Here is a 25204-nt window from a genome sequence, read left to right on the forward strand (position 1 = left end):
TAAAACACACATCCTAGCATAAATCTTATATAATAAAATTTCCACAACAATATAAAACCCCAAAGAAAAAAAAAGCAATATATTGGAGCTTATTAGTGGTGGATGTTGGGGACTTTCGGAACCGGACGGCTGAGCAACTCCGAACGGAGCTCCGGGAACAAATATTGACTTCACAGACAAGATGAGGTCAAAAACATGTTCAGTTTTATTGAGCGGAAAAACCCAAGCTTATATACACTTAAAATAGAAAAAGATAGACCGTTTGAAACTGGTCTGAACAAGAGTTCACATCACACGTTACATCCCAGCAATGTTCACAAGTCAGGATGTTCTAGCAGGAACATTTCTACTGATAAACATACGGACCACCCTTAAGACCCCTTTCACACTGGATTGGAGGTCGCGCCGGCGGTAAAACAGCAATATTTTTAGCGGTGCTTTACCGCCAATTCCACTGCACTATCGCTTTTACCCCCCGCTAGCAGCTGAGAAAGGGTTAAAACCACTGCAAAGCGCTGCTGCAGCAGCGCTATGCCGGCGGTATAGCCACGCTGCCCCATTGATTTCAATGGGCAGGAGCGGTTTAGGAGTGGTGTACACACCGCTCCTTTACTGCTCCAAAGATGCTGCTAGCAGGACTTTTTTTTTTTACCATCCTGCCAGCCCACCACTCCAGTGTCAAAGCCTTCGGGGCTTTCACACTGGAGACACAGCAGCGGCTCTTTCAGGGCGCTTTGCAGTCGCTATTTTTAGCGCTGTTGCGCCTGAAAAGCGCCCCAGTGCGAAAGGGGTCTCAGTGACTAAATCTGTTTTCTTTTTTTAGGCTTTTTAACCTTAAAGCCCCATACACACTATCAGTTTTTCTGCCGAGTTTTTCCTTCAGGTTTACCAAAACCATGTAGTACAAGGGCCTGCCTGATTGCATACACATTGAAACTCCTAAGGTTTGACCTCATATTATATGGTTTTGGTAAAGCTGAAGGAAAAACTCAGCAGAAAAACTGATAGTGTGTATGGGGCTTTATTTCACCTGATCCTACCAATAGGGTCTGTGTTTACCATTGTGGCTGGAGGCGGTAAAAATGGGGTGAAATGCATGTTTACTAACCACTATCCACCACCACCCCCCTTCCTCCACAAGCTGCAAAAGGTACCCGTACAGTTTATACACAGCCACAGAACTATGAGGAATTTAAAAAATGAAAACTGCTGCATGCCGAAAAACATCAGTCTTTATTGAGACTTACAAAAGCACTTCAATACAGCAATAGGATACTGTTGGGACAGAGCAAAGGTTAACACGTTTCACGGAAGCCATGAGTAAGCATGCGAAACGCATCAACGTTTCCTTTGTCCCCACAGTGTCCTATTCCTGTATTCAAGTGTTTTATTAAAGTTGTTGCAAACCCTTACAACACACTTTTTGTGTAAGCCTATAATAAAGGTTTTCCCTGTAGCTACCCCAGATACCGCTTAAACCTGAACGGTTTAGGAGATATCCCCTGTATTTGCATGTGCCGACTTCATCAGCACATGTGCACTGAAGCAACGACGCGTATGTGCCGTTGCTTCAGTTAGACTGTGCTGCTAGAGGAAAAACGTCATACTTGCCTCCACTGTGCAGTTCATTTTGCACAGTGTGGCCCCGATTCTCAACTTCTGGGGTCCCTCAGTAGCTTCTCCCCGCATCGCATAACCCCTTAGGAGAAGTGCTCTCCTAAGGGGTTACCTTGCGGGTGTGCTCCCGAATCTAGCAATTGCGTCCATAGACTCCGAATGTAGGACTTGGCCCCGCCCCCGGCGCCCTCGTCATTGGAATTGATTGGCAGCAACAGGAGCCAATAGCTGTGCTGCTATTGATCCAATTAAGAGACATGACCCTGTGCAGAGAGGGACAGCGCGTTTCCGCCAAGGGAAATTTGATCACCACTAGTGTTAACCCCTTCCATGCCATTGTCATTTATACAGTAATCGGTGCACTTTTATAGCAGTGATCGCTATATCAATGTCAATGGTTCCAAAAAAGTGTCCAAACTGTCCGCCGCAATGTCGCAGTCCCGCTAAAAAAAATAAAAATAAAATTGCTGATCACCGCCATTACTAGTAAAGAAAAATAATAAAAATGCCATAAATCTATCCCTGGTTTTGTAGATGCTATAACTTTTGCACAAACCAATCAATATACATTTGTTGGGACTTTTTTTTTACCAAAAATATGTAAAAGAATACATATTCGCCTAAACTGAGGAAAAAAAATATATTTTTTATATTTTTTTGGGGATATGTTCTATAGCAAAAAGTAATAAATATTGCTTTTTTTTTTTTAAATTGTCACTCTTTTTTTGTTTATAGTGCAAACAATAAAAACAAATTCAGAGGTGATCAAATACCACCAAAAGAAAGCTTTATTTGTGGGGAAAAAAGCACATAAATGTTGTTTGTGTACAGAGATGCACGACCGCGCAATTGTCAGTTAAAAAAAAATGGCCTGGTCATAAAGGGGGAAAATCCTTCCGGTCCGTAAGCGGTTAAGTAGCACGCATTAATAAATATCTGTTCAAATTGATCCTCATGCAGATTTCTGACCCTAGTTGAGATTTCTCCTTCTCCTGCTTATGTTCTTAGAATGTTAATTGGAAAATATGTCCGGTCTGCATTTTATGTTTAATGGAACTTTGCAAAATCAAAAAGACTTTCAGACCTTGCCCAGCCACTATCCATCAACATGGCTAAATATATCGTCTGCGTTTATCTCTTTGGAGATTAATTGTAAAAGTCACATTTAAAAAGGTCAATGGAATGATGACACCCGTTGAAGAAATGATCATAAGAGAAGTTAACTATTCTAATGTTTGGCTAATGAAGCTTCGAGCGAATGTCCCTCTATTTCCTTATAAAATAGCATAGATTAGTGCTGAGGGTGGGTGGCGGGGGCGACGACTTGCCTTGTGACACGAGTATGGGGGTGAGCGTTCAGCTTTAGTTTTTATGGATATATAGTAGGTGGCATAGGTGTGCACATTAAAGCTCAAACACATGCATGTGTATACAGTATCTCACAAAAGTGAGTACACCCCTCACATTTTTGTAAATATTTTATTATATCTTTTCATGTAACAACAGTGAAGAAATGACACTTTGCTACAATGTAAAGTAGTGAGTGTACAGCTTGTATAACAGTGTAAATTTGCTGTCCCCTCAAAATAACAACACACAGCCATTAATGTCTAAACTGCTGGCAACAAAAGTGAGTACACCTCTAAGTGAAAGTGTCCAAATTGGGCCAAATTAGGCATTTTCCCTCCCTGGTGTCATGTGATTCGTTAGTGTTATAAGATCTCAGGTGTAAATTGGGGAGCAGGTGTGTTACATTTGGTGTTATCGCTCTCATTCTCTCGTACTGGTCACTGGAAGTTCAACATGGCACCTCATGGCAAAGAACTCTCTGAGGATCTGAAAAAATAAGAATTGTTGCTCTACAAAAAGATGGCGTAGGCTAGAAGAAGATTGCCAAGACCCTGAAATTGAGCAGAACGGTGGCCAAGACCATGCAGCGGTTTAACAGGACAGGTTTCACTCAGAACAGACCTAGCCATGGTCTACCAAAGAGGTTGAGTGCACGTGCTCATCATCATAACCACAGGTTGTCTTTGGGAAATAGACGTATGAGTGCTGCCAGCATTGCTGCAGAGATTGAAGGGGTGGGAGGGTCAGCTTGTCAGTGCTCAGACCATACTCCGCACACTGCATCAAATTGGTCAGCATGGCTGTCGTCCCAGAAGGAAGCCTCTTCTAAACATGAAGCACAAGAAAACTTGCAAACAGTTTGCTGAAGACAAGCAGACTAAGGACATTACTGGAACCGTGTCCTGTGGTCTGATGAAACCAAGATAAATGTATTTGTTCAGATGGTGTCAATCGCGTTAACCAGGTGAGGAGTACAAAGACAAGTGTGTCTTGCCTACAGTCAAGCATGGTGGTGGGAGTGTCATGGTCTGGGGCTGCAAGAGTGCTGCCAGCACTGGGGAGCTACAGATCATTGAGGGAACCATGAATGCCAACATGTACTGTGACATACTGAAGCAGGATCATAATCCCCTTCCTTCAGAGACTGGGCCATAGGGCAGTATTCCAACATGCTAAGGACCCCAAACACGACCACTGCCTTGCTAAAAAAGCCAAGGGTAAAGGTGATGGACTGACCAAGCATGTCTCCAGACCTAAACCCTATTGAACATCTGTGGGGCATCCTAAAATGGAAGGTGGATGAGCACGAAGTCTCTAACATCCACCAGCTCCGTGATGTCGTCATGGAGGAGTGGAAGAGGACTCCAGTGGCAACCTGTGAAGCTCTGGTGAACTCCATGCCCAAGAGGGTTAAGGCAGTGCTGGGAAATAATGCTGGCCACACAAAATATTTACACTTTGGATCCAATTTGCAATGGTGTGAAGCCAGCTTTAGACTTTAATGGCTGTGTGTTGAGTTATTTTGAGCGGACAACAAATTTACGCTGTTATACAAGCTGTACACACAGTACTTTACATTGTAGCAAAGTGTCATTTCTTCAGTGTTGAAAAAATATAATAAAATATTTACAAAAATGTGAGGGGTGTACTCACTTTTGTGAGATACTGTATATACTGAGGATATCAGTAGGGCAGTGAATGGTGTCAGTCGTTTTTATTTTATTCTTTTTTACAATGTTATCTTTTTAACTTTTTTTTTTTTAACAAATTTTTTAGAAGCCGTTAGGGGTCTTTGCTGAAATATCAGGTGTTTCAACAGGGGGGGGATCTGAGTCTTCTCTGGCTGCCACCCATATCTTCTCTAACCACTAATTACCAATCTGTGGCTTGTTCCTCAGCTACGCTTCTGTTTGATCCCAACCTGCAACCGCTTGTTACTGACCTTTTGCTCGTTTACTGACTACGCTTCTGCTTGATCCCTTCCCACTACATCGGCTACTGGACCCCGACTTGCTCACCTCCTGGTGAGGCAAGTCTGACGTCCACTAACTGGTACTAACATGCAGCGAAACCCATCTCCACCATCAGGAGCTCTGGGGAATATCAGTTAGTGCTTAGACCCTGCACCTTGGACGAGCCTTTCTACTGCTATAGCTACTGGCCTACCCCTGACCATGACAATAGCACAAGAAAGCCTTCTTAGAACATGTCTCCTTCCATCACATATCCCAAAAATCAGGGCATAACTCCTTGTCCAAGAATGGTGGACAGAGTCATGTAAATGATTCATTTTCATCCCAATGGTTTGCCGTACATTCAGAATTGCTGGGGTATAGTACAGATGCAGCTTAACATTGCTGTCCATTATTAGTGCTTCATATGAAAACCATAGCTTCTGTGGAGTAGGGCTTGGGGACCAATGAGAAAGTGTAACCCGAAATGTTATGGTGAGAAGGAACTAAAGGAACCCAAAAGCCCTCCAATAAAGTGGTGTATAGCACAGTAAAGCCTTTTTTAAGAACAGAAGGTATTCACATGTCTCATTCCATACCATATCCTAAAATAAAGAGGATTATTCCATGGCGGATGGATTTTTTTTTTGGGGGGGGGGGGGTATGGCAAGCAAACAACACACGCCCCCCCTCCCCCCCCCCGGCAATTCATTCACTATAGTAACACACCTGGGTTGCCTACCCCTGCCAAAGAGTTTTATAACTGTAATATTATGCTGAGTCTTCTGTGATTTTACCTCCGTGCCATGTTCATCGAGGATGGATATATAATTGGGTTTTGTTTCATTTGGGTACGACAAGAGAATGTCATAGGGTGCTAAATCCACTTTATCCAATCCGTATTCTTTCCATTGAGATTGGATTTGCTTGGCCAGAAGAAAGTTCTCCTCCGTACCAGCTAAGTGGGGAACACGGGAGAAGTTGCTGAAAAAAAATAAAATACAAAAATTGGTTGATATATATTGGACTGCATACCTGAATTTAAAGAAAAAAATATATACAATAACAAAAATTATAATATTATTATTAGTATATATCACCATCATCTCCTGTAGCATTAAATCAAAAATAAAAGACATCAACATCCTATAAACATTTGTGAAAGAATGGGTCGTTCTCCAGAGCTCAACGAATTCAAGCGTGGTACTGTGATAGGTTGCCACCTGTGCAATAACTCCATCTGTGAAATTTACTTGCTATTAAATATTCCACCGTCAACTGTTATGCCGCGTGCACACGTATCAGACTATCCAGCGGACTTAGTCTGGCGGACTTTTCCACCGGATTGTTTGATCGTGTGTACGCAGTATTAGTATTATAATAAAGTAAAGCAACTGGGAACAACAGCAACTCAGCCACAAAGTGGTAGGCCACGTAAAATGATAGAGAGGGGTCAGCGCATGCTGAAGTGCACAGTGCGCAGAAGTCGCCAACTGTCTGCAGAATCAATAGCTACAGGCCTCCAAACTTTGTGTGGCCTTCAGATTAGCACAACAACAGTTCGTAGAGAGCTTCATGGAATGAGTTTCCATGGCCGATCAGTTGCATCCAAGCCTTAGATCACTAAGTGCAATGCAAAGTGTCAGGTGCAGTTGTGTAAAGCCAGCCGCCACTGGACTCTAGAGCAGTGGAGATGTGTTCTTTGCAGCGACGAATTACGCTTCTCTGTCTGGCAATCTGATGGATGTGTCTGAGTTTGGCAGTTGCCGAGAGGCCGGTATTTGCCTGACTGCATTGTGCCAAGTGGAAAGTTTGGTGGAGGGAGAATTATGGTGCAGGGTTGTTCTTCAGGGATCGGGCTTGGCTCTTTAGTTCCAGTGATGCCGCGTACACACGATCAATCAGGTGGAAAAGTCCGGCAAGCTCAAGTCCGCTGGACAATCCCCCCGTGTGTAGCCTCCGGCGTACTTTTTTGACCCGAAAGTACGGCGGACTCAGAAAGTAGTTTTGCCCTCCAATCTTCCCGCTGAACTTGCATTTCGGCGGACAATCCGGCCGTGCGTGTGTCAGTCCACTCTACTTTTGAAATGAACGGACTTTTCCCTCCCGGAGAAAAGTCCGCTCATTTTGAGCGGGTCTCCAGGTAGGTGGGGCCCGCGAAGGAGACGTCGCTGACCCCGCCACCTGGTATGGACTTAAAGGGGAACCCCAACGCCGAAAAAAATCGGCGTGGGGGTCCCTCCAGGTCCACATCAGACCCTTGTCCGAGCACGCTACCCGACCGGCCAGGAAAGGGGGGGACGAGCGAGCACCCCCCCCGAGCCGTACCAGGCCGCGTGCCCTCAACATGGGGGGTGCCTTGGGGAAGGGGGGGCCGCGCGGCCCCCCCACCCCAAAGCACCTTGTCCCCATGTTGATGAGGACAAGGGCCTCTTCCCGACAACCCTGGCCGTTGGTTGTCGGGGTCTGCGGGCGGGGAGCTTATCGGAATCCGGGAGCCCCCTTTAACCACTTGGGTACCGCGCTATTGCCGAATGACGGCATTAGCGCGGACCTAGATTTCCAGGACTACGTCTATTGACGTCGTCCTGGTTACGAGCGGCCTGCGCGCCCCCTGAGGGGCGCGCGCGGCGCGCTCTGTGATCGGCGAGTCCGTGAGACTCGCCTGATCACCGATCCGTGTAAGGGGTCGATCCCGACCCCTTATCACGTGATCAGCTGTCAGCCAATGACAGCTGATCATGTGATAGAACGGAGCCGGTAATCGGCTATTATTCCTCCTCGCGCTGACAGCGCGAGGAGAAAAAAAAAAAGCCGATCACCGGCGGCCGTGATCGGGACATCAGTCCCGATCACGGCCAGCAATGAAAGGCACCACATGCCACCTGCCAGTGCCCACCTGCCTCCCGCAGTGCCATCCTGAAAAATAACAAAGTAAAAGTAAGTGCCCCCCGTCTGTGCCCATAATGCCCACAGTGCCACCCCACAGTGCCACCCACAGTGCCACCCCACAGTGCCACCCCACAGTGCCACCCACAGTGCCACCCAATCTGCCTCAAAGGTGCTGCACCCCAGTGCCGCCCATCAGTGCCCAGCAGTGCCGCCCATCAGTGCCCAGCAGTGCCACCTATCAGAGCCACCTATCAGTGCCACCTATCAGTCCCATCTATCTGTGGTACCTATCAGTGCCCATCCGTGCCACCCATCCGTGCCACTTATCCGTGCCACCCATCCGTGCCATCTTATATGTGCCCATCTTTGCCCATCAGTGCCGCCTTATCTGTGCCCATCGGTGCCGCCTTATCTGTGCCTATTAGTGCCGCCTTAACTATGCCTATCAGTGCCCACAAGTGCAGCCTATCAGTGCCCACCAATGCAGCCCATCAGTGCCCACCAATGCAGCCTATCAGTGCCGCCTTATCAGCGCACTTCAATGAAGGAGAAAAATGACCCGTTTGCAAAATTTTATAACAAACTATTAAAACATGATTTTTTTTTTTTTGCATCTTTTTTTGTTTGTTTAGCAAAAAATAAAACTCCGAGCTGTAACTAAATACCACCAAAAGAAAGCTCTATTTGTGGGAAAAAAATGATAAAAATTTCATTTGGGTACAGTGTTGTATGCCCGCGCAATTGTCATTCAAAGTGCATCAGCGCTGAAAGCTGAAAATTGGTCTGGGACTGAGGGGGGTTTAAGTGCCCAGTAAGCAAGTGGTTAATAAGGGGGCCCCCGGATACCGGCCCCCCACCCTATGTGAATGAGTATGGGGTACAATGTACCCCTACCCATTCACCTGTGAAAAAAAGTACAAAAAAAACACAACACAGGGTAAAAATAGTTTATTGCACAGCTCCAGGGGTCTTCCGTCTTCGGGGGTCTTCTTGCCGGACTCCTCCGCTATCTTCTGCTAGCTCTTTTACTAGCGGAGGAGCCCAGCTTTCTTCCTTGCCGCCGTCCTCTTCTTCCGACTTCGGGGGTCTTGTCCCCCTCTTCGGTTCTTCTGCCGGGCCACCGCGCCTTCTTATAGCCCTTTTACAGGCGGTGGCCCGGTCTTCTGTCGCCGCCTACTGTTCTTCTCTTCAGATGTTGACTCGTCGCATCCTCCGCTCACAATGGCTCCGGCGCGACACGCGGCAACTTATATAGGGACATCACCGGATGATGTCCCCGCCCATTATGGTGTCACAGTCCCAGAGGATGCTCTCGGGCAACAGCAGTGTAAGAGAAATGCTCTGGCGTGCACACATGTGCGCACTCATGGGCAACAGCGGACTTCCAGGGTGCTGATGCGCACACGCAACGGACTTTGTGCACGCACAGGAGCACACCCCTAACACCAATTGGCGCCTGATGGCCCATTTAGAGGGTGCTCTGACTCACAGACAGTGCTGACTGGTCTTCAGCTGTGTCCCGAACCTCTGTACTCTGTTTGAATCTGCGGGAGCGATTTGAGAAAAAAAATTAAATTTCTTATTTATTTTTATATTATTAAATTGTGTTTAAAAAAAATAAAATAAAAATGATCACTTTTATTACTGTCACAAGGAATATAAACATCCCTTGTGACAGTAATAGGTGGTGACAGGTACTCTTTATTATGGAGGGATCGGGGGTCTAAAAGATCTCCAATCCCTCCTTTGCACTTCAAAGTATTCAGATCAATGAAAACGGTGTATCTGAATACTGTATATATTTTTTTTAAAACCGGCACCATTGGCAGCCGAGTAAACAGGAAGTGTCATTGATTCCGTGTCTACATCCCAGAAACGGCTTCATTCCAGTCTGTCACTAGCCACTGGTAGCGGCGGATCTTCAATCAGGCCTTCCGGTGGGACGGGAGGACCGGGAAGAGCAGCGTGAGGTGGCAGGAGGGGGGAAAGCCTATCGCCTGCTCTAAACAACGCTATCGGGATGATGCCTGCAGTTGCGGGCATTATCCGGTAGAACCCCGAAAGCCGAGTACGCACATCTGCGTATGGTCGGCAGGAAGTGGTTATAAAAGAAAGCTGTTTTGCCTTTGGATTCAAGGAGCCTGTAAGTGATCTGCAAAAAGGGCATCTGAAACCTCCCCTAAACTCCTCTCCTACTGCTTCCCTCAAGTTCTCATTAACCACTTCAATACTGGGCACTTTCGCCCCCTTCCTTCCCAGACCATTTTTCAGCTTTCAGCGCTCTTGCACTTTCAATGACAATTGCGCGGTCATGCTTCACTCTACCCAAATTAAATTTTTCACCTTTTGTTCGCACAAATAGAGCTTTATTTTGGGGGTATTTATTCACGACTCCGTTTTCCATTTTTTCCGATATAAGTGAAAAAATGGGTGGAAATTTGGAGAAAAAAAAAAGAATATTTTGAATTTGAATTGAATTTTGTCATAAATTTAAGCCAAAATGTATTTTACTACCTTTTTTTGGTAAAAAAAATTTTGATCGCCAGCATTAAAAAAAAAAAAAAATCTTTCCCTTACCTTTTGTAGACGCTTTAACTTTTGCGCAAACCAATTGATATACGCTTATTGTTTTTTTTAATCAAAAATATGTAGCAGAACACGTATTGGCCAATCACAGAGCCCTCCTGCCGATAGGAGATGCGCCGTGTCCCGGGGGCACGAGCACATCGGGATCGCACCGCTGCGCGGGCACGCACGAGCGTGATCCCCCTCCTTCTGAAGAATGTTCCTGAACGTCCACTCAGAAGGAGAGAGAGCCCACCCGGCTGTATATGTACATTGGCCGGGTTGGGCGTGGTTAAAATTAAAAAATATTTATAGTGACTGGCGCCCAAATTTTGATCTAACTTCCCATTATGGCTATGGAGCCCTGGGGTGAATGTAAGCTCGCTCTATGTCTCTGGAGGTACCTCCTTGCTCACAGGAGTCCCGGGGGAGGGGGGGGGGGGCTACATATCTAGATCGATCGATAGATAGACAGACACACTATATTTTTTCCACATTAATTGGAGTTTCCCTTAAAGCGGAGGGCCGTTTAAAAAAAAAAAAAGTCAGCAGCTGCAAACACTGCAGCTGCTGACTTAATCAGCCCACTTACCTGTCCAGGGCGCCCGCGATGTCGGCCGCCTGAGGCCGACCCGTCCCTCGGCTCTCGGGTCCCGGCGCTGCCATTCCTTGTAAGGGAAACAGGCAGTGGAGCCTTACGGCTTCACTGCCCGTTTCCTACTGCGCATGTGCAAGTCACGCAGCGCTTTGTGAATGGGACGCGCTGTGTTCTGGAACACACAGTTCCCAGAACACAGCGCGACCCATTACCCAGAAGACGCCGCACGGAGGAGAGAAGAAGGAAGATCTCTGCGGAGGAGGAAGAGGAAGATTAGGATTATGTGCCTAGCAACAGGCACTTCTGGTAAGTAAAAAAAAAATATTTTTCATTTTCTTTTTTTTTAGATTTTTTTTGTCATTTTTAATTTTTTTTTTTTTTCAGGGTGGCCTTCCACTTTAAAGAGGAAGTAAACCCTGATGGGTTTACTTCCTCTTTGTCTCCCTGCAAAAGGTAAAGCATAATAGGCTACTATGCATCGCATAGTAACCCATCATGTGTCACTTACCTGACACAGGAGCCAGCGATGTCACCGGGTATCGCTGCTCTGGCCACTCACAGCGCCGGAGCAGTGATGACGTCACTCCCGCGCATGAGCATGGGAGCCACCACTAACGGGATATCGCCATTAGCAGCGGCATGCTGCTATCGGCAATAGTGCGCCTGCGTGCCGCTGTCTTTTAGTAAATATCTCGTAAACCATGTAGGTTTAGGAGATACTTCTTGGACCTACAGGCAAGCCTTAATTTAGGCTTACCTGTAGGTCAAAGTGGTTTGTAAGGGTTTACAGCCACTTTAACCACTTAACAACCGCCCATAGCCGATTAACGGCTTCAGGGCGGTTATTTAACTCTAAGAGGCGTTAATTAACGGCCTCCCAGAATTCTGCTCTCGCGCGCCCCCTGGGGTGCGCACGCGGCTCATAGCGGCCGTTTACCACGTGATCACTCCGTCAAATGATGGAGTGATCACTTGTTAACAAACCGGCGTCATGTTATGACGCCGGTTCCTCCCTCCCCCTCTCTGTACCGATCGGTACAGCGGAGGGGAAAGAGATCGGTGTCAGCAGAGCTGTGGGCTGCATCTGCAGTGCCCACATCGCTGCTCACCGAATTTAATCCCTCAATACCCTGACAATACTCTGCAATGCCAGCCAATACTCTGCAATACCCCACCAATACTCTGCAATACCCCGCCATAAATTGCCATACCCAGCCATACACGGAGATACCCTGCAATACCCAGCCATACTCGGAGATACCCTGCAATACCCAGCCATACTCGGAGATACCCAGCAGTACTCGGTGATACCCTGCAATACCCAGCCATAGACGCCCCCCTTGCCACCCTCCGGTGCTTCTACCAACTCGCCAATATGATCAAAGCCAGAATCTTTTTATTTTTTTTATTTCAGGCTTCCCAGCTTAGAGGTGAGATGCGGGGTCTTATTGACCCCCAGATCTCACTGTAAAGAGGACCTGTCATCCCATATTCCTATTACAAGGGATGTTTACATTCCTTGTAATAGGAATAAAAGTGATCAAAAATGTATTTTTGGGGAAAAAAATGTCAAACCAAAATAAATAAAGTAAAATGAACAATAAAAAAAAAAAAAAAAAAAAAAAAAAAATTAAAGCGCCCCTGTCCCCATGTGCTCGCATGCAGAAGCGAACGCATACGTAAGCCCCGCCCACATATGAAAACGGTGTTCAAACCACACATGTGAGGTATCGCCGTGAACGTTAGAGCGAGAGCAATAATTCTAGCCCTAGACCTCCTCTGTAACTCAAAACATGTAACCAGTGAAAATTTTTTTAAAGCGTCGCCTATGGGGATTTTTAAGTAGAGACCTTTGGCGCCCTTCCACGGGCATGTGCAATTTTGAAGAGTGACATGTTAGGTATCTATTTACTCAGCATAATTTCATCTTTTACTTTATGCAAAAATTGGGCTAACTTTACTGTTTTTTTTTTTATTTTTAAGCACAAAACAGTTTTTTTCCCCAAAAAAACACGTTTGAAAAATTGCTGCGCAAATAACGTGTGAGATAAAAATTTGCAACGACCACCATTGTATTCTCTAGGGTCTTATATATATATATATATATATATATATATATATATATATATATATATATATATATATATATATATAAAAAATGTTTTGGGGTTCTATGTAATTTTCTAGCAAATAAATGATGATTTTTACAAGTAGGAGAGAAATGTCAGAATTGTCCTGGGTGCTCCAGAACGCCTGATGGTGCTCCCTGCATTTTGGGCCTCTGTATGTGCCAATGCTGTGTAAAAATCTCACACATGTGGTATCGCCATACTCGGGAGTTATAGCAGAATGTGTTTTGGGGTGTAATTTGTGGTATGCATATGCTGTGTGTGAGAAATAACCTGATATGACAATTTTGTGGAAAAAAAAAAAAAAAGGGAAAAAAAAATCTTGATTTTGCAAAGAATTGTGGGAAAAAATGACAACTTCAAAAACCTCATCATGCCTCTCACTAAATACCTTGGAATGTCTTCTTTCCAAAAAGGGGTCATTTGGGGGGTATTTGTCATTTTATGGCATGTTAGGGTCTCAAGAATTGAAATAGGCCTTCAGGCCTTCAGGTGTGATCAATTTTCAGATATTGGCACCATAGCTTGTGGACTCTAAGGCCGCGTACACACGAGAGGATTGTCCGTCCAACTTAGTCCACTGAAACGTGTTTCAGCGGACAGTCCACTCGTGTGTGGGCTTCAGCGGACTTTTTCAGCGGACAGTCTGGCGGACCAAGTCTTTCGGAATTTACGTAATACAGTCCGTCCAACTTTGGTTTCAGCGGACAGTCCGCTTGTGAGTAGGCTAGTTGGACGGACTAAGTATGGCGCATGCTCAGAAAGGATTTACACGGCCGAAGGTTGCATTGCAGTGTATTGGACGTCGTATTTCTAGTCCCGTCGTACGTGCTGTACACGTCATCGCGCAAGCTTTCAACGGACTGTCTGTTCATCGTGTGTGGTCAAGTCCGTTCATTCAAAAGTAGGACGGACTGTCTGTCGGATTGTCTGACGGACTTAGTTGGACGGACAATCCTCTCGTGTGTACGTGGCCTAACTTTCACAAAGACCAAATAATATCCACCAATTTGTACTTATTTTTACCAAAGATATGTAGTGGTATACATTTTGGCCAAAATTTATGAAGAAAAATTACTAATCTGCTAAATTTTATAAACGAAGAAAAAATCTTTTTTTTTTTTTTTTTTTTTTTTACAGAATTTTCGGTCTTTTTTCTTTTATAGCACAAAAAATAAAAAAACGAGAGGTGATTAAATACCACCAAAAGAAAGCTCTATTTGTGTGAAAAAAAGGACAAAAATTTTCATATGGGTACAGTGTTGCATGACTGAGTAATTGTCATTCAAAATGTGAGAGCACCAAAAGCTGAAAATTGGTCTGGTTATTAAGGGTGTTTAAGTGCCCAGTGGTCAAGTGGTTAAGAGCCCTTTCGCACCGAAGGCGTTTTGCAGGCGCTATAGCGTTAGAAATAGTGCGTGCAATCCGCCCTCAAACTGCTGCACCATTGTCTCCAGTGTGAAAGCCCCAAGGGCTTTCACACCGGAGCGGTGCGCTTGCAGGACGTCAGGAAAAGTCCTGCCAGCAGCTTCTTTGGAGCGGTGAAGGAACGGTGTGTTTACCGCTCCTCCACCGCTGCTCCCAATTGAAATCAATGGCGCAGCGCTGCATTACCGCCGGCAAAACGCCACTATTGTGGCATATTGCGGGCGGTTTTAACCCTCTCTCGGCCGCTAGCGGGAGGTATAAGCACCCCGCTAGCGGCCGAAATGCGCTGCAAATCTGACGGTAAAACGATGCTAAATATAGCGGAATTTAACAGCCCACGCTATGGGCTCGGCAGTGTGAAAGGGCTCTTAGAGAATAGATAGGGATCTTCAAAAGAGATAAGATAGGAGCGTCTCCTTGAGATTTAAGTAGCACCTTTGACCCATGCCTGTGGTTAGTAGAGATGCTTATTATTTAATCCCAAAGAGAATCCTCATTTATTAGTAAAGGACAAGTAACGGTATTACATGTACTCCAACCTCAGAAGAAGGTTGCATTGCTTAATAACATATTCTTTTCTCCCAGCTCATTTACCAGCATTAATTGCTAGTCTGGTTCGGTTAGTCATCAACTGCCTGACGGTTAATAATTACAGCTATGATGACTTGACCCACATGAAGCAGAATGTTACTGGCAATTATCAGATATGGATTTGCTCTCATTACCTATGTGTATGTGCACATGTGTAGGAATTAAATGTATTTCGTATTGTGTGTTCTAATCATTATCCTACATTTGTGTACAAAAAAAAACAAAAAAAAAAAAAGTTTTTCAGAGTGGGCAGTAGTTTGCCTGTTTTTTATTTATATCCGTCTCCCCATTTGCAATATTTTTTCCTCACTTCCTGCAGCACTAGAACCAGATGCAGGAGCTGGAGAGATCACAGGATATGACATCATGTACAGCATTAAAAATATTGTCAAATGTTTTTGTCCCCACTAGAGAGATTTCACATCACTTTTTGTCTGGGCTGGAGTTGAGGGAAACTTGCTGCACTAGGGATACTGGCAACAATAAGAACCTGACAGGGGCACTAACACTTCTCCACTATTTCCAAAATTAAGGATTGTCCCGATGTTCGAGTCGAATGTAAGTTCAACTTGCCTTTGCCCAATCATGGTTAAGGGGGCTAAGTCCACACCCCACACTATATATAAGGCTGTTTTTATGGCGTGTATAGTGTGCAATAATGGAGAGAGATTGAGAGCTTGAGCTAGATTAGGCAGGTTAGTTAGTGGCGTGTATATATATATATATATATATATATATATATATATATATATATATATATACATACACACACACATATACACACATATACACACACACACTTGTACTCTGTATTGCTTTGGACCAATTGCTAAGACAAGAGTGATTGAGAAAGACCTGGTATTGGTGAGGACCCAACAACCATTTAGATCCCGACCCCAATGCCAGACCCAGATTTGCCTGCAGTCTAGTCCATATGAACTTAAAACAGTGATTGGTACCGTTAAGATATCGCTCATCGGAATGTCTCCCTCATTTTGAGCATACCTCCCAACTGTCCCTGATTTGGAGGAATGTCCTTCTGTCCCTCATTCCTCCTCATTTATCCCTCATGTAGGTCTGATCTATATAGTTGTATATAAAATGCACTTTTTATCTATCTTAAACTGTTTCCCAGCGCTAAACCTTTCATCTGATTTCTAAATTGCTGCATTTGTAAATTCCAAAAGCCAATATGAAGGAATAGTAGTGGTAAAAAAAAAAAGCAAGTGTGGGTTCACCCAATATTGTTGTTTTTTGTACAATTCTCCTTTAAGAGGGGCGTGGCAAGGGGTGTGTCCTATGCCTGCATACTTTTGCTGATAGGTGTCCCTCATTCCCATCTCAAAAAGTTGGGAGATTTGGCTTTAGTCATATAGAACACTAGGTTAATCCAGCTACATCCATTTTTAAAAACAATGTTTTTTTTTGTCAATTAACACCAGACCGGTATTTCTACAGCCGGTGCTCAGGAGAACTTTGAACCATTTGGCACATCAATGTGCTTTGTCAAAGTTTAAACTCTACAACTAAGCACATTGTTGGACAAATTGCACCTGTATTCTTGGATATGGATGCCAGTTCCCTCCATGCTGGCCCAGGGCCCCAATCTCTTTTGTTTTTTAGTTTTTTTTAGCAAGGGAACAATTCTGCCATCTTGTACGAACAATCCCCTGGTCCGAGGCTCACCTCTGCAACTGAAGGAATGTCAATGTGAAAAGCCTTTTCAATGATTTTATCGTAGCAACAACATGTCAATCTGTTCTGTACATCAGCTTTTCCATCTCGACTTCAAATCCAGCAGTCATTACACTACAGTGTAAATACATGTAGCGCCCTCTACTTAGGTAGGTGCAAGAATAGGATTTTTTGTGTAAGAGGTAATGTAAATGAAGGCAGGCCTGGCTGGCAGTGGCTCAGAGCAGCAGCTGGTGACTCACAGGCAGCATCACTAAGATCTCCTTCTTCTTTCTAGAGCCTTCTGGAAGGTACTAGAGAGAGGGAGAGGAGAGGTGGAACTACCTGGGGTACTCTAAAGAGTCCTGACCAATCCCCAACTTGGATTGGCAGGCCTCCTTCAGTACCTGGGGTCAGCCCAGCTGGGGAGGAGTCTGAATTGTTCAGAGCTTGAAGATGGAGTGTTAGGCTGTCGGGGCCTTTGAGGGAGCGCCCCAGTCTGGGGTGGAGGGGGGGTTCAGACAGAGCCTTTCAAGAAAGCATGAAGGTTCTGGGACAGGAGGCACAGAAGGAGCAAAGAGGACAGCAGCCATTGCTGGGCAAGTCTTTAAAGGAGAGGTAAAACTGATTACAGCCGAGAGGGCTGGTGAGTAACAAGCAGTCAGGAGAACTGGGGAGGCACAACTGAGAGGTCTTGGAGCATGCAGTCTGGGATAGGTGCAGAGCCAGTGGAGTGGACTGTGTTGTTGGGGGCAGTGGAGAAAGGCAGCTGCAGCCAGGAGGGCTAGCACTTGAAACTTGGTTACTGGGGTTAGTAACCAAAGATAGTTCTGGTGCTAGCTGTCCTTTCTACTTTCTTGCTACACCATAGGGGCCTGCGGTCCCTGCCTGCAAAAGGCGGTTTCTGAGGCCTGGCTGAGTCAGAGCCTAGCACTCAACCCACACCAGCTTACAATCAAGGGGTGCATACTCCACCCACCCAATACGCCCAGGAGATGGACAACACCAAAAAGTGGCACTAACCCAGACATTGCCTGAAATTAGTTTGTTATCAATGGCCTATGTATGCTTCTTCCCATTTAAAAAAAAAAAAGCAGAACTAAAGTTCCTCTGTTAAATACAGTGAGCAGGCAGGCTTTTTATTGCAGAAGTGACATGCAATATATCTTCTGCAATAAACTACACCTACCCGTCTGCTCACGGAAATAACTATTTGTTTACCATGCCCTCTGCAGACTGATTCTGAATTATAATCATCTGGTGCACACTCAGTGTTCTAATTAGAAAATCTAAGGTGTCTACATGCCTTTGTAAGTATTGAACCCTTAGGGAGTATTTCACCAATACTAAAATTTATATTGCAGGGGATGCCCAAAATCTGACTTGCACCTCAGTGCAGAATTTTGGGAAAAATCAAGCAAACAGGATTTGATATTTCTGGGGACATACGTGCCTCCAGGTTGCCACATTACATTGCATTTTACAGAAAATTACGTGGCTGCAGATCGAAAAGGTAATTTTGAATAATATTATAGTTCAACTTGGCTTGTTTAGTAATTGTATATGCTATATTTGTTTTATTTTATATATTTGGTTTCCATGAAAGTGGGGTTGCTGTTTAGGTTAAATGTATACAAAGGGTCAGGGATATTGGTGTTGTCATTATCCGGATATGGCATTGGTCAGATTTGGAAAATGACAAGCTCACGGGGAAGACAGACCAGATGGGGAACTAGTCCCCATGGCTGTAGGTCCGGAGCCTGATGGGGGACTGAGAGACTAGTCCTCTATTAGGTCCACCTTGCTATTGATTGACAGCAGTGGATGGATTTGAAAGCCATCATCCACCCAGTTTTGTGCACTAGCAATCAAAAGCAAGGCAGACCTGATCGGGGAACTAGTGTCTCAGTCCCCCATCAGGCTCCACCCACTCCACTACAAAACTCCTTGGCCATAAGCTTGTGTGATGGGCATGGTAGCCAGGGAGGGAAGGCACCAATATGGACACTCCTACCTCCATGCTAGCCTCCAACAGAATCATGTTGGTACATAAATCTGGTGCAAAGCTCAGACAGAGAGGGTGTCTACCACACTATTAAATCCCCTCACTGTCTTTTGGCCGTTCACTTACTGGATTGGAATGCCCACTAAAAACATGGTTGAGTCTCAGTAAGGTTCTTTCCTACCCAGTCTAAGCTAGACAGATGATTAACCCCCCTGGCGGTATTCCCGAGTCTGGCTCGGGGTGTAAGTTTTACACCAAAAGCGGTAACCCCGAGCCAGACTCGGGACCGCATCGTTGTATGCAGGAGGAGGTTACTTACCTTCTCCCTTGGATCCAGCGATGTCCCCCCCGCTTTTCGAGAGGCTCGTCCTCCGCTTGATTCATCACATCGCCGATCTCCATTCCCTGTGAGCGTTGCGACGCACGGGGACGGAGAACGGCGCCAAATTCAAAAAGTAAAACACACATATTACATACAGTATAATGTAATCTTACAGATTACATTGCTGTATGTAATTATTTCACATCCCCTTTGTCCCTAGTGGTCTGCCCAGTGTCCTGCATGCAGTTTTATATTATAAAAACTGTTCTTTATGCCTGGAAACTGGAGATTGTCCATAGCAACCAAAACTGTCCCTTTACATCAAAAATTATTTTAGACCAGCTAGAAAACAGCGATAATAAATTAGAATCACTCGCAGAATTGAGCGATAGTAATTTGTGGGGAGATCCGTCATCAAATACTGAAAAGTAATGACAGCGACAATTCTGCAACTGAGCAAATTTCTGTGTTTTTGATTTGATTACATTATTGAATAATTTTTATTATTGTTTGGTATAATTATTTATAGTTATTTATTATAATTTATGATTTCATTTTTCAAACTTTATCATACCCAGGATGTCTGCTAGATTCTGGTTTGGACAGATTTAAGTGAGTTATTCCTAAGAATTAAAGGACTACACTATAAAAACGCCAAATTTTCATGCAAAATAATTGTATCGCTTTTAGAACCTAAAATCCGAAATAATCGTACCGCCAGGGAGGTTAATCAGGAAAACAAACACCTGGCTGACAAACTTTGCACTATCCATCATAAAATAACTGGTCCAGAGGAATTGTTTTTTTTTTAAATACACATAGTAATTTACATATCTGAAATCAAATGTCTCTGGTGTGCTAGATTAGATGCACATAGTTAGTTGTTAGAGTAGGAAAATTTGGCTTGGCTTCGAAACAGGCCTGGGTTGAATCTGGGTCAGGGTTGGGTGACTCAGGGAGGCTGGATGACTCAACAAGCAGCATTTCTAGTGCCTTCCCCTGCTTTCTGGAACCTTGGAGAAGCTACCAGAAGCCAGGAAGAGCTGCTTGGCATATTTATGAGTTCCTGACTAATCCCTGGCAGAAAGGGGCTGGAAGGGGGCCTGTTTACCTCATAAATGTGCATGGGTCCTGCCAGTAGGGGACAGTCGAGTGCAAGTTGGATATGGAGTGCTGAGGAGGCTGTTGGGGGGTCCTTGAAGGTGACCCCTAGTCTGGGGGTGGGGCATGACCTTGGGCCTGAGGCTCGGGTGTTAGAAGGATCCCCACAACACATGGAGGAACTCCTTCCTGGAGGCATGGGAGCAAGCAGAGGACAGCAGGAGAGAGTCAGCATGTCTGGGAGATCTCCTGAGGAGTCAGCTGGGTGGCTGGCGAGTGTTTTAGTCTGGAGAGGGCTGAGGAGAAGTAGCCAGGAGGGCTAGTGAAAGGGGTTGCAGCTGCGAGGCAGGTTGGCAGTGCCTGAAGAGGTTTTGCTGGGATCAGTAGCCACAGGGATGCAAGACGGAGACTGACGTATTTGCTACACACCTAAAGGGTTCCTGCCAATGACAGGCTTTTGCTCAAAAAGCTGACTGAGTGCTTTGTCGGATTAACCATCAGTGTGCCAGTGGAGTTCTGCAAGCAAGTGTGCTGGAGAAAGAGAGGGAGTGTATATAGACTGTATATAGGAAAGTTGTCCCTGAAGTTGTTATGCAGACAAGTGGGCCTCCAAAAGCACTGCACTGTTCTCTGACTCTGGAGTGCCTGTGAAGAGTCGGTGGACCTAATTGTGAAGGGTGGGGGATCCTATTTTACTTGCGGCTCCTTAGGGGGTACACAAATGTGCCCAAAGGTTCACCCTCTATGTAGTAGGGTTTGGGGAAGAGGGACTCCATGTTTTTTTTTTTTGCAGAGCTTCATTTGTAGCTTAAAGTGGTTGTATAGTCATTTTTATGACTTTTACCTACAGGAAAGCCTATAATAAGGCGTACCTGTAGGTAAAAAAAAAATATCTCCGAAACCTGTACAGTTTAGGAGATATTCCCCTTGCAATGTGCCGCTGACAGCAGCGGCGTATGCGCACAGGGGATTCTCGACTGAAAATCCGGCAGACGCCGGACCCTGCCAGAAAGAAATCTCCTGCGTGCATGCACGTGGGTGACGATATCACGGCACCGACCACTCACAGCGCCGGAGCCGCGTTACCCGGAAGAAACAGGGCAGCACAGTGGTTTAGTGATTAGCACTCTCACCTAGCAGTAAGAAGGGTCGCTGGTTCAAATCCCAACCACGACACTACCTGCCTGAGGTTAGAAGCTGATTGGTTTCTATGCAGAAGTGATTTTGCACTCTCCAGCTTTAGTAAATAAACCCCTTTGTCAATTAAAAATAAAAACACACAGTATACTGATCCTCCAAATACAGGACATACAACTGCTCAGCTCTAAGACTAAAGTGGTATTTCAGAGTCTCTATATAGAAGGAAAATTCTTTTAAAAAGATAAATCAAAACATGGCAATCAAATCATTATGTGCTTGAATCATCAAGTTCTATTCATCACATTCAGGAAGTTATCACAATTTATTGTACATCTTCTGGTTACATGGTACAGGAGGGCAGGGCAATTATCTCATTTGGTGGTGCTCCAAAGGACCAGGATGTCTGCCATCTCGTGGGGCTGAAGAGCATGCTACTGCCAATAATGTGTAAATACTCATTTCAGCCAAATTTTTTTTTTTTTTCCAGCTTGGGATATCACGGAAATAGGGTAAAACCTCTGTCAGATTTTTTTTTTTTTTTTTTTTTTTTAAGTCTGGTTCCTTTTATGAACTCTTCCCTCATTCCCTCATTGTGATCACAGTGTTCGGAGGACACTGCTGATCAGAGATTGGAGGTAAAGAGCCAATCGGCGGCTCTTTACCATGTGATAAGCTATGTCCAATCACAGATGATCACATATGTCAACAGATGATCACGTATGTCAATTAGTTTCTTTGCAGAAGTGAGCCTGATTTTGCACTTTCCAGCCTTAGTAAATAAACCCCATTGTGCACTTAAAAGTGGGGTATGCCTGTACAGATGTATGCAATAAAGGAACAACAGTTGACAACCACCCTTGATCTGTTGAAAATATGGTAAAAGCAACAGAAAGCCAACGCGTTTCAAGTCTACGGTATTGGGTCTCTTCTTCAGGTAAGGAGGTTACAATAGGACATGAATAAGTCTATAATTAGCAAAAGAAAATGTGTAAGGATACATATGTAAACAGATGGCTGACAGTGTGAGGAGAGCCGATAATCGGCTTCTTTAAAAGGGACATGTACACTGATAATCAGTGTCCTGATTATCAGTACAGTCCCAACAATGCTGCCAATCAGTGCCTCCTCATCAGTCTCACCTATCAGTGCCCATCTGTGCCACCTATCAGTGATGTCTATCAGTGCCCATCAGTACTGCCTATCAGTGCCCAGTGACACCTATCAGTGCCATCTCACCAGTGCCCACCAGTGCAGCCTCATCAGCGCCGAACAGTGAAGGAGAAAAATTACCTGGTTTGCAAAATTATATAATAATACTATGAAAAAGTTTATTTTTTTCCCCAAAAATTTTCAATCGTTTGTCATTTATTTAGCAAGAAATAAAAACCCAAGTGGTGATTAAATACCACCTAAAAGAAAGCTCTATTTGTTTGAAAAAAAAAATATCTAATCTAATTTGGGTAAAGTTTTGCATGACTGCGCATTTGTCGATCAAAGTGTGACAGCGCTGGAAGCTGAAAATTGGAAGCGCGGTAGGAAGGGGGTGGAAGTGCCCGGTAGGCAAGTGGCTAAGCTGGGTGTGGATGGTGCCAAGACAGCAGGTGGCCATACTGTCCAGGCAGACTGGGTCTAAGGTTGTATGTCAATGTATATAGCAGCAATCTATGTATAGGTAGTGAGGCAAGGTCTTCTTAAGCAGGGAGAGGATTATGGCGGGATTGGCACACAGTGGTTCAGACTCCAGGTAAAACATCAGGTGAGTAGGGATGAGCCGAACACCCCCCCTGTTCGGTTCGCACCAGAACCTGCGAACAGACCTAAACTTCGTGTGAACTTTAGAACCCTATTAAAGTCTATGGGACTCGAACGTTCACAATCTAAAGTGCTAATTTTAAAGGCTAATATGCAAGTTACTGTCCTAAAAAGTGTTTGGGGACCTGGGTCCTGCCTCAGGGGACATGGATCAATGCAAAAAAAGTTTTAAAAACTGCAGTTTTTTCAGGAGCAGTGATTTTAATAATGATTAAAGTGAAACAATAAAAGTGTAATATTCCTTTAAATGTCGTACCCGGGGGGTGTCTATAGTATGCCTGTGAAGGGGCGCATGGTCCCCTTGTTAAAGGGGGCTTCCAGATTCTGATAAGCCCCCCGCCCGCAGACCCCCACAACCAACGCTCAGGGTTGTGGGGATGAGGCCCTTCTCCACATCAACATGGGGACAAGGTGCTTTGAGGGGTCACAGACCCCCAAAGCATCCTCCCAATGTTGAGGGCATGTGGCCTGGTACGGTTCAGGAGGGGGGGCTCTCTCGTCCCCCACTCTTTTCCTGCGGCCTGCCAGGTTGCGTGCTCGGATAAAGGGTCTGGTATTGATATTTAGGGGAACCTCCACGCTTTTTTTTTTTTTTTTTTTTTTCTTCTTTCTTTTTTAATCAACGAATGAATGAATTGTCGGCTAATACGGAGAACACTCATTGAGTGTTCTCTGTATTACAGGAGCCGACAATATAGCCGCAAGTGATTTTAAAAGACTTTTTTCCTGCACAAATGACACTTTGTGCAGGGACAGTTCTAAGCACCAGAAACATGCGCCCCTTCACAGGAATACTATAGACACCCCCCCAGGTACGACATTTAAAGGAATATTACAATTTTATTGTTTCACTTTAATCATTATTAAAATCACTGCTCCTGAAAAAAACGTCAGTTTTTAAAACTTTTTTTGCATTGATCCATGCCCCCTGATGCAGGACCCGGGTCCCCAAACACTTTTTAGGACAGTAACTTGCATATTAGCCTTTAAAATTAGCACTTTAGATTTCTCCCATAGACTTGTATAGGGTGTTCCGGCTTTTCGAATTTGCAGTGAACAGCCCAAATTGTTCACTGTTCGCTGAACAGGCAATGTTCGAGTCGAACATGAGTTCGACTCGAACTCGAAGCTCATCCCTACAGGTGAGCATGAGTTGTGTGTAAAATTCTCTATATTTGACTTACTGGACAACAAGCCAAGACATTACAGAGATGTAACAGTAGTTTAGAGAACTTACTGTAGATACTGTTTAATATTTTCCGCCTTCATTTCATCCCAGAATGCTTTTCTCATGCTTTGAGTTTCTGGAGTGGCCCTCGAGTGTCCAGTGGATTTTGCAAACCATCCTATTCAAGGAAGACAGTAATGTGTAAATTGAAACCATAATAAGATCCTGTACTGTGTTCTCTTCAGATTTCAACATAACATGGCAAAGTAAAAGACTTTATTAAATAAAAATTCTACTTGATACTCATGATTAATGAAGTTATTATTAGCAATGTAAAAATGTACTTTTCATTTTCAGTCTGTAGCCAGATATTAGTTTAAAGGGATTCTATGGTCACAGCATACACCCTTATTTTTATAATGTAGCGCTACCCCATAAAGCGCTGCTGGATTTTGGGTCCCCCTATTCCTGCATTGCCAGCTAACATGCATTTTTCCATTTTCACTCGGAGACAGTAACCAGTCCATGGGCTTGTTTTTTGTATTATTGGGGAAAACAACTTGGATGGGCAAGAGGGGTAATGGCATGCCCAGTTTGACTTGGTAGAGCAACTCAAGGACAACTTCCTTCAGTATATACACAGAACAATTGCAGTTTCGTAGACCATATTCCCTTTCAAAATAGTAGAAGTCTCTCTTGAATTAGCACTAAGCCCTTGTACACACAGTCGGAAATACCAACCACAAAATCCGTCGGAGTTTTTCCTGTCGGATTTTGTCCAAAACTGGTGTTGCATACACACGGTCGGACAAAGTTGTCGAAAATCTGATCGTTCAGAATGTGATGACTTTTGTTCCTTA

General features: G+C 44.6%; 1 protein-coding gene across 1 annotated transcript in view; it reads right to left on the reverse strand.

Annotated features, from left to right (window-relative positions):
• Positions 1-25204, reverse strand: part of LOC143986595 (putative N-acetylated-alpha-linked acidic dipeptidase) — a 113574-nt gene that overhangs the window by 72054 nt on the left and 16316 nt on the right. The window contains exons 2-3 of the mRNA XM_077485004.1: positions 24414-24522; positions 5717-5903 (exon numbers count right to left, since the gene is read on the reverse strand). Coding sequence (XP_077341130.1) covers positions 5717-5903; positions 24414-24522 — 296 coding nt within the window. The remainder of the gene's footprint in view (positions 1-5716; positions 5904-24413; positions 24523-25204) is intronic.

The sequence above is a fragment of the Lithobates pipiens genome, unplaced genomic scaffold (genome assembly GCF_037356315.1).
Source record: "Lithobates pipiens isolate NorthernLeopardFrog02 unplaced genomic scaffold, aLitPip1_a1.2 Scaffold_17, whole genome shotgun sequence".
NCBI classification, from domain to species: domain Eukaryota; kingdom Metazoa; phylum Chordata; class Amphibia; order Anura; family Ranidae; genus Lithobates; species Lithobates pipiens.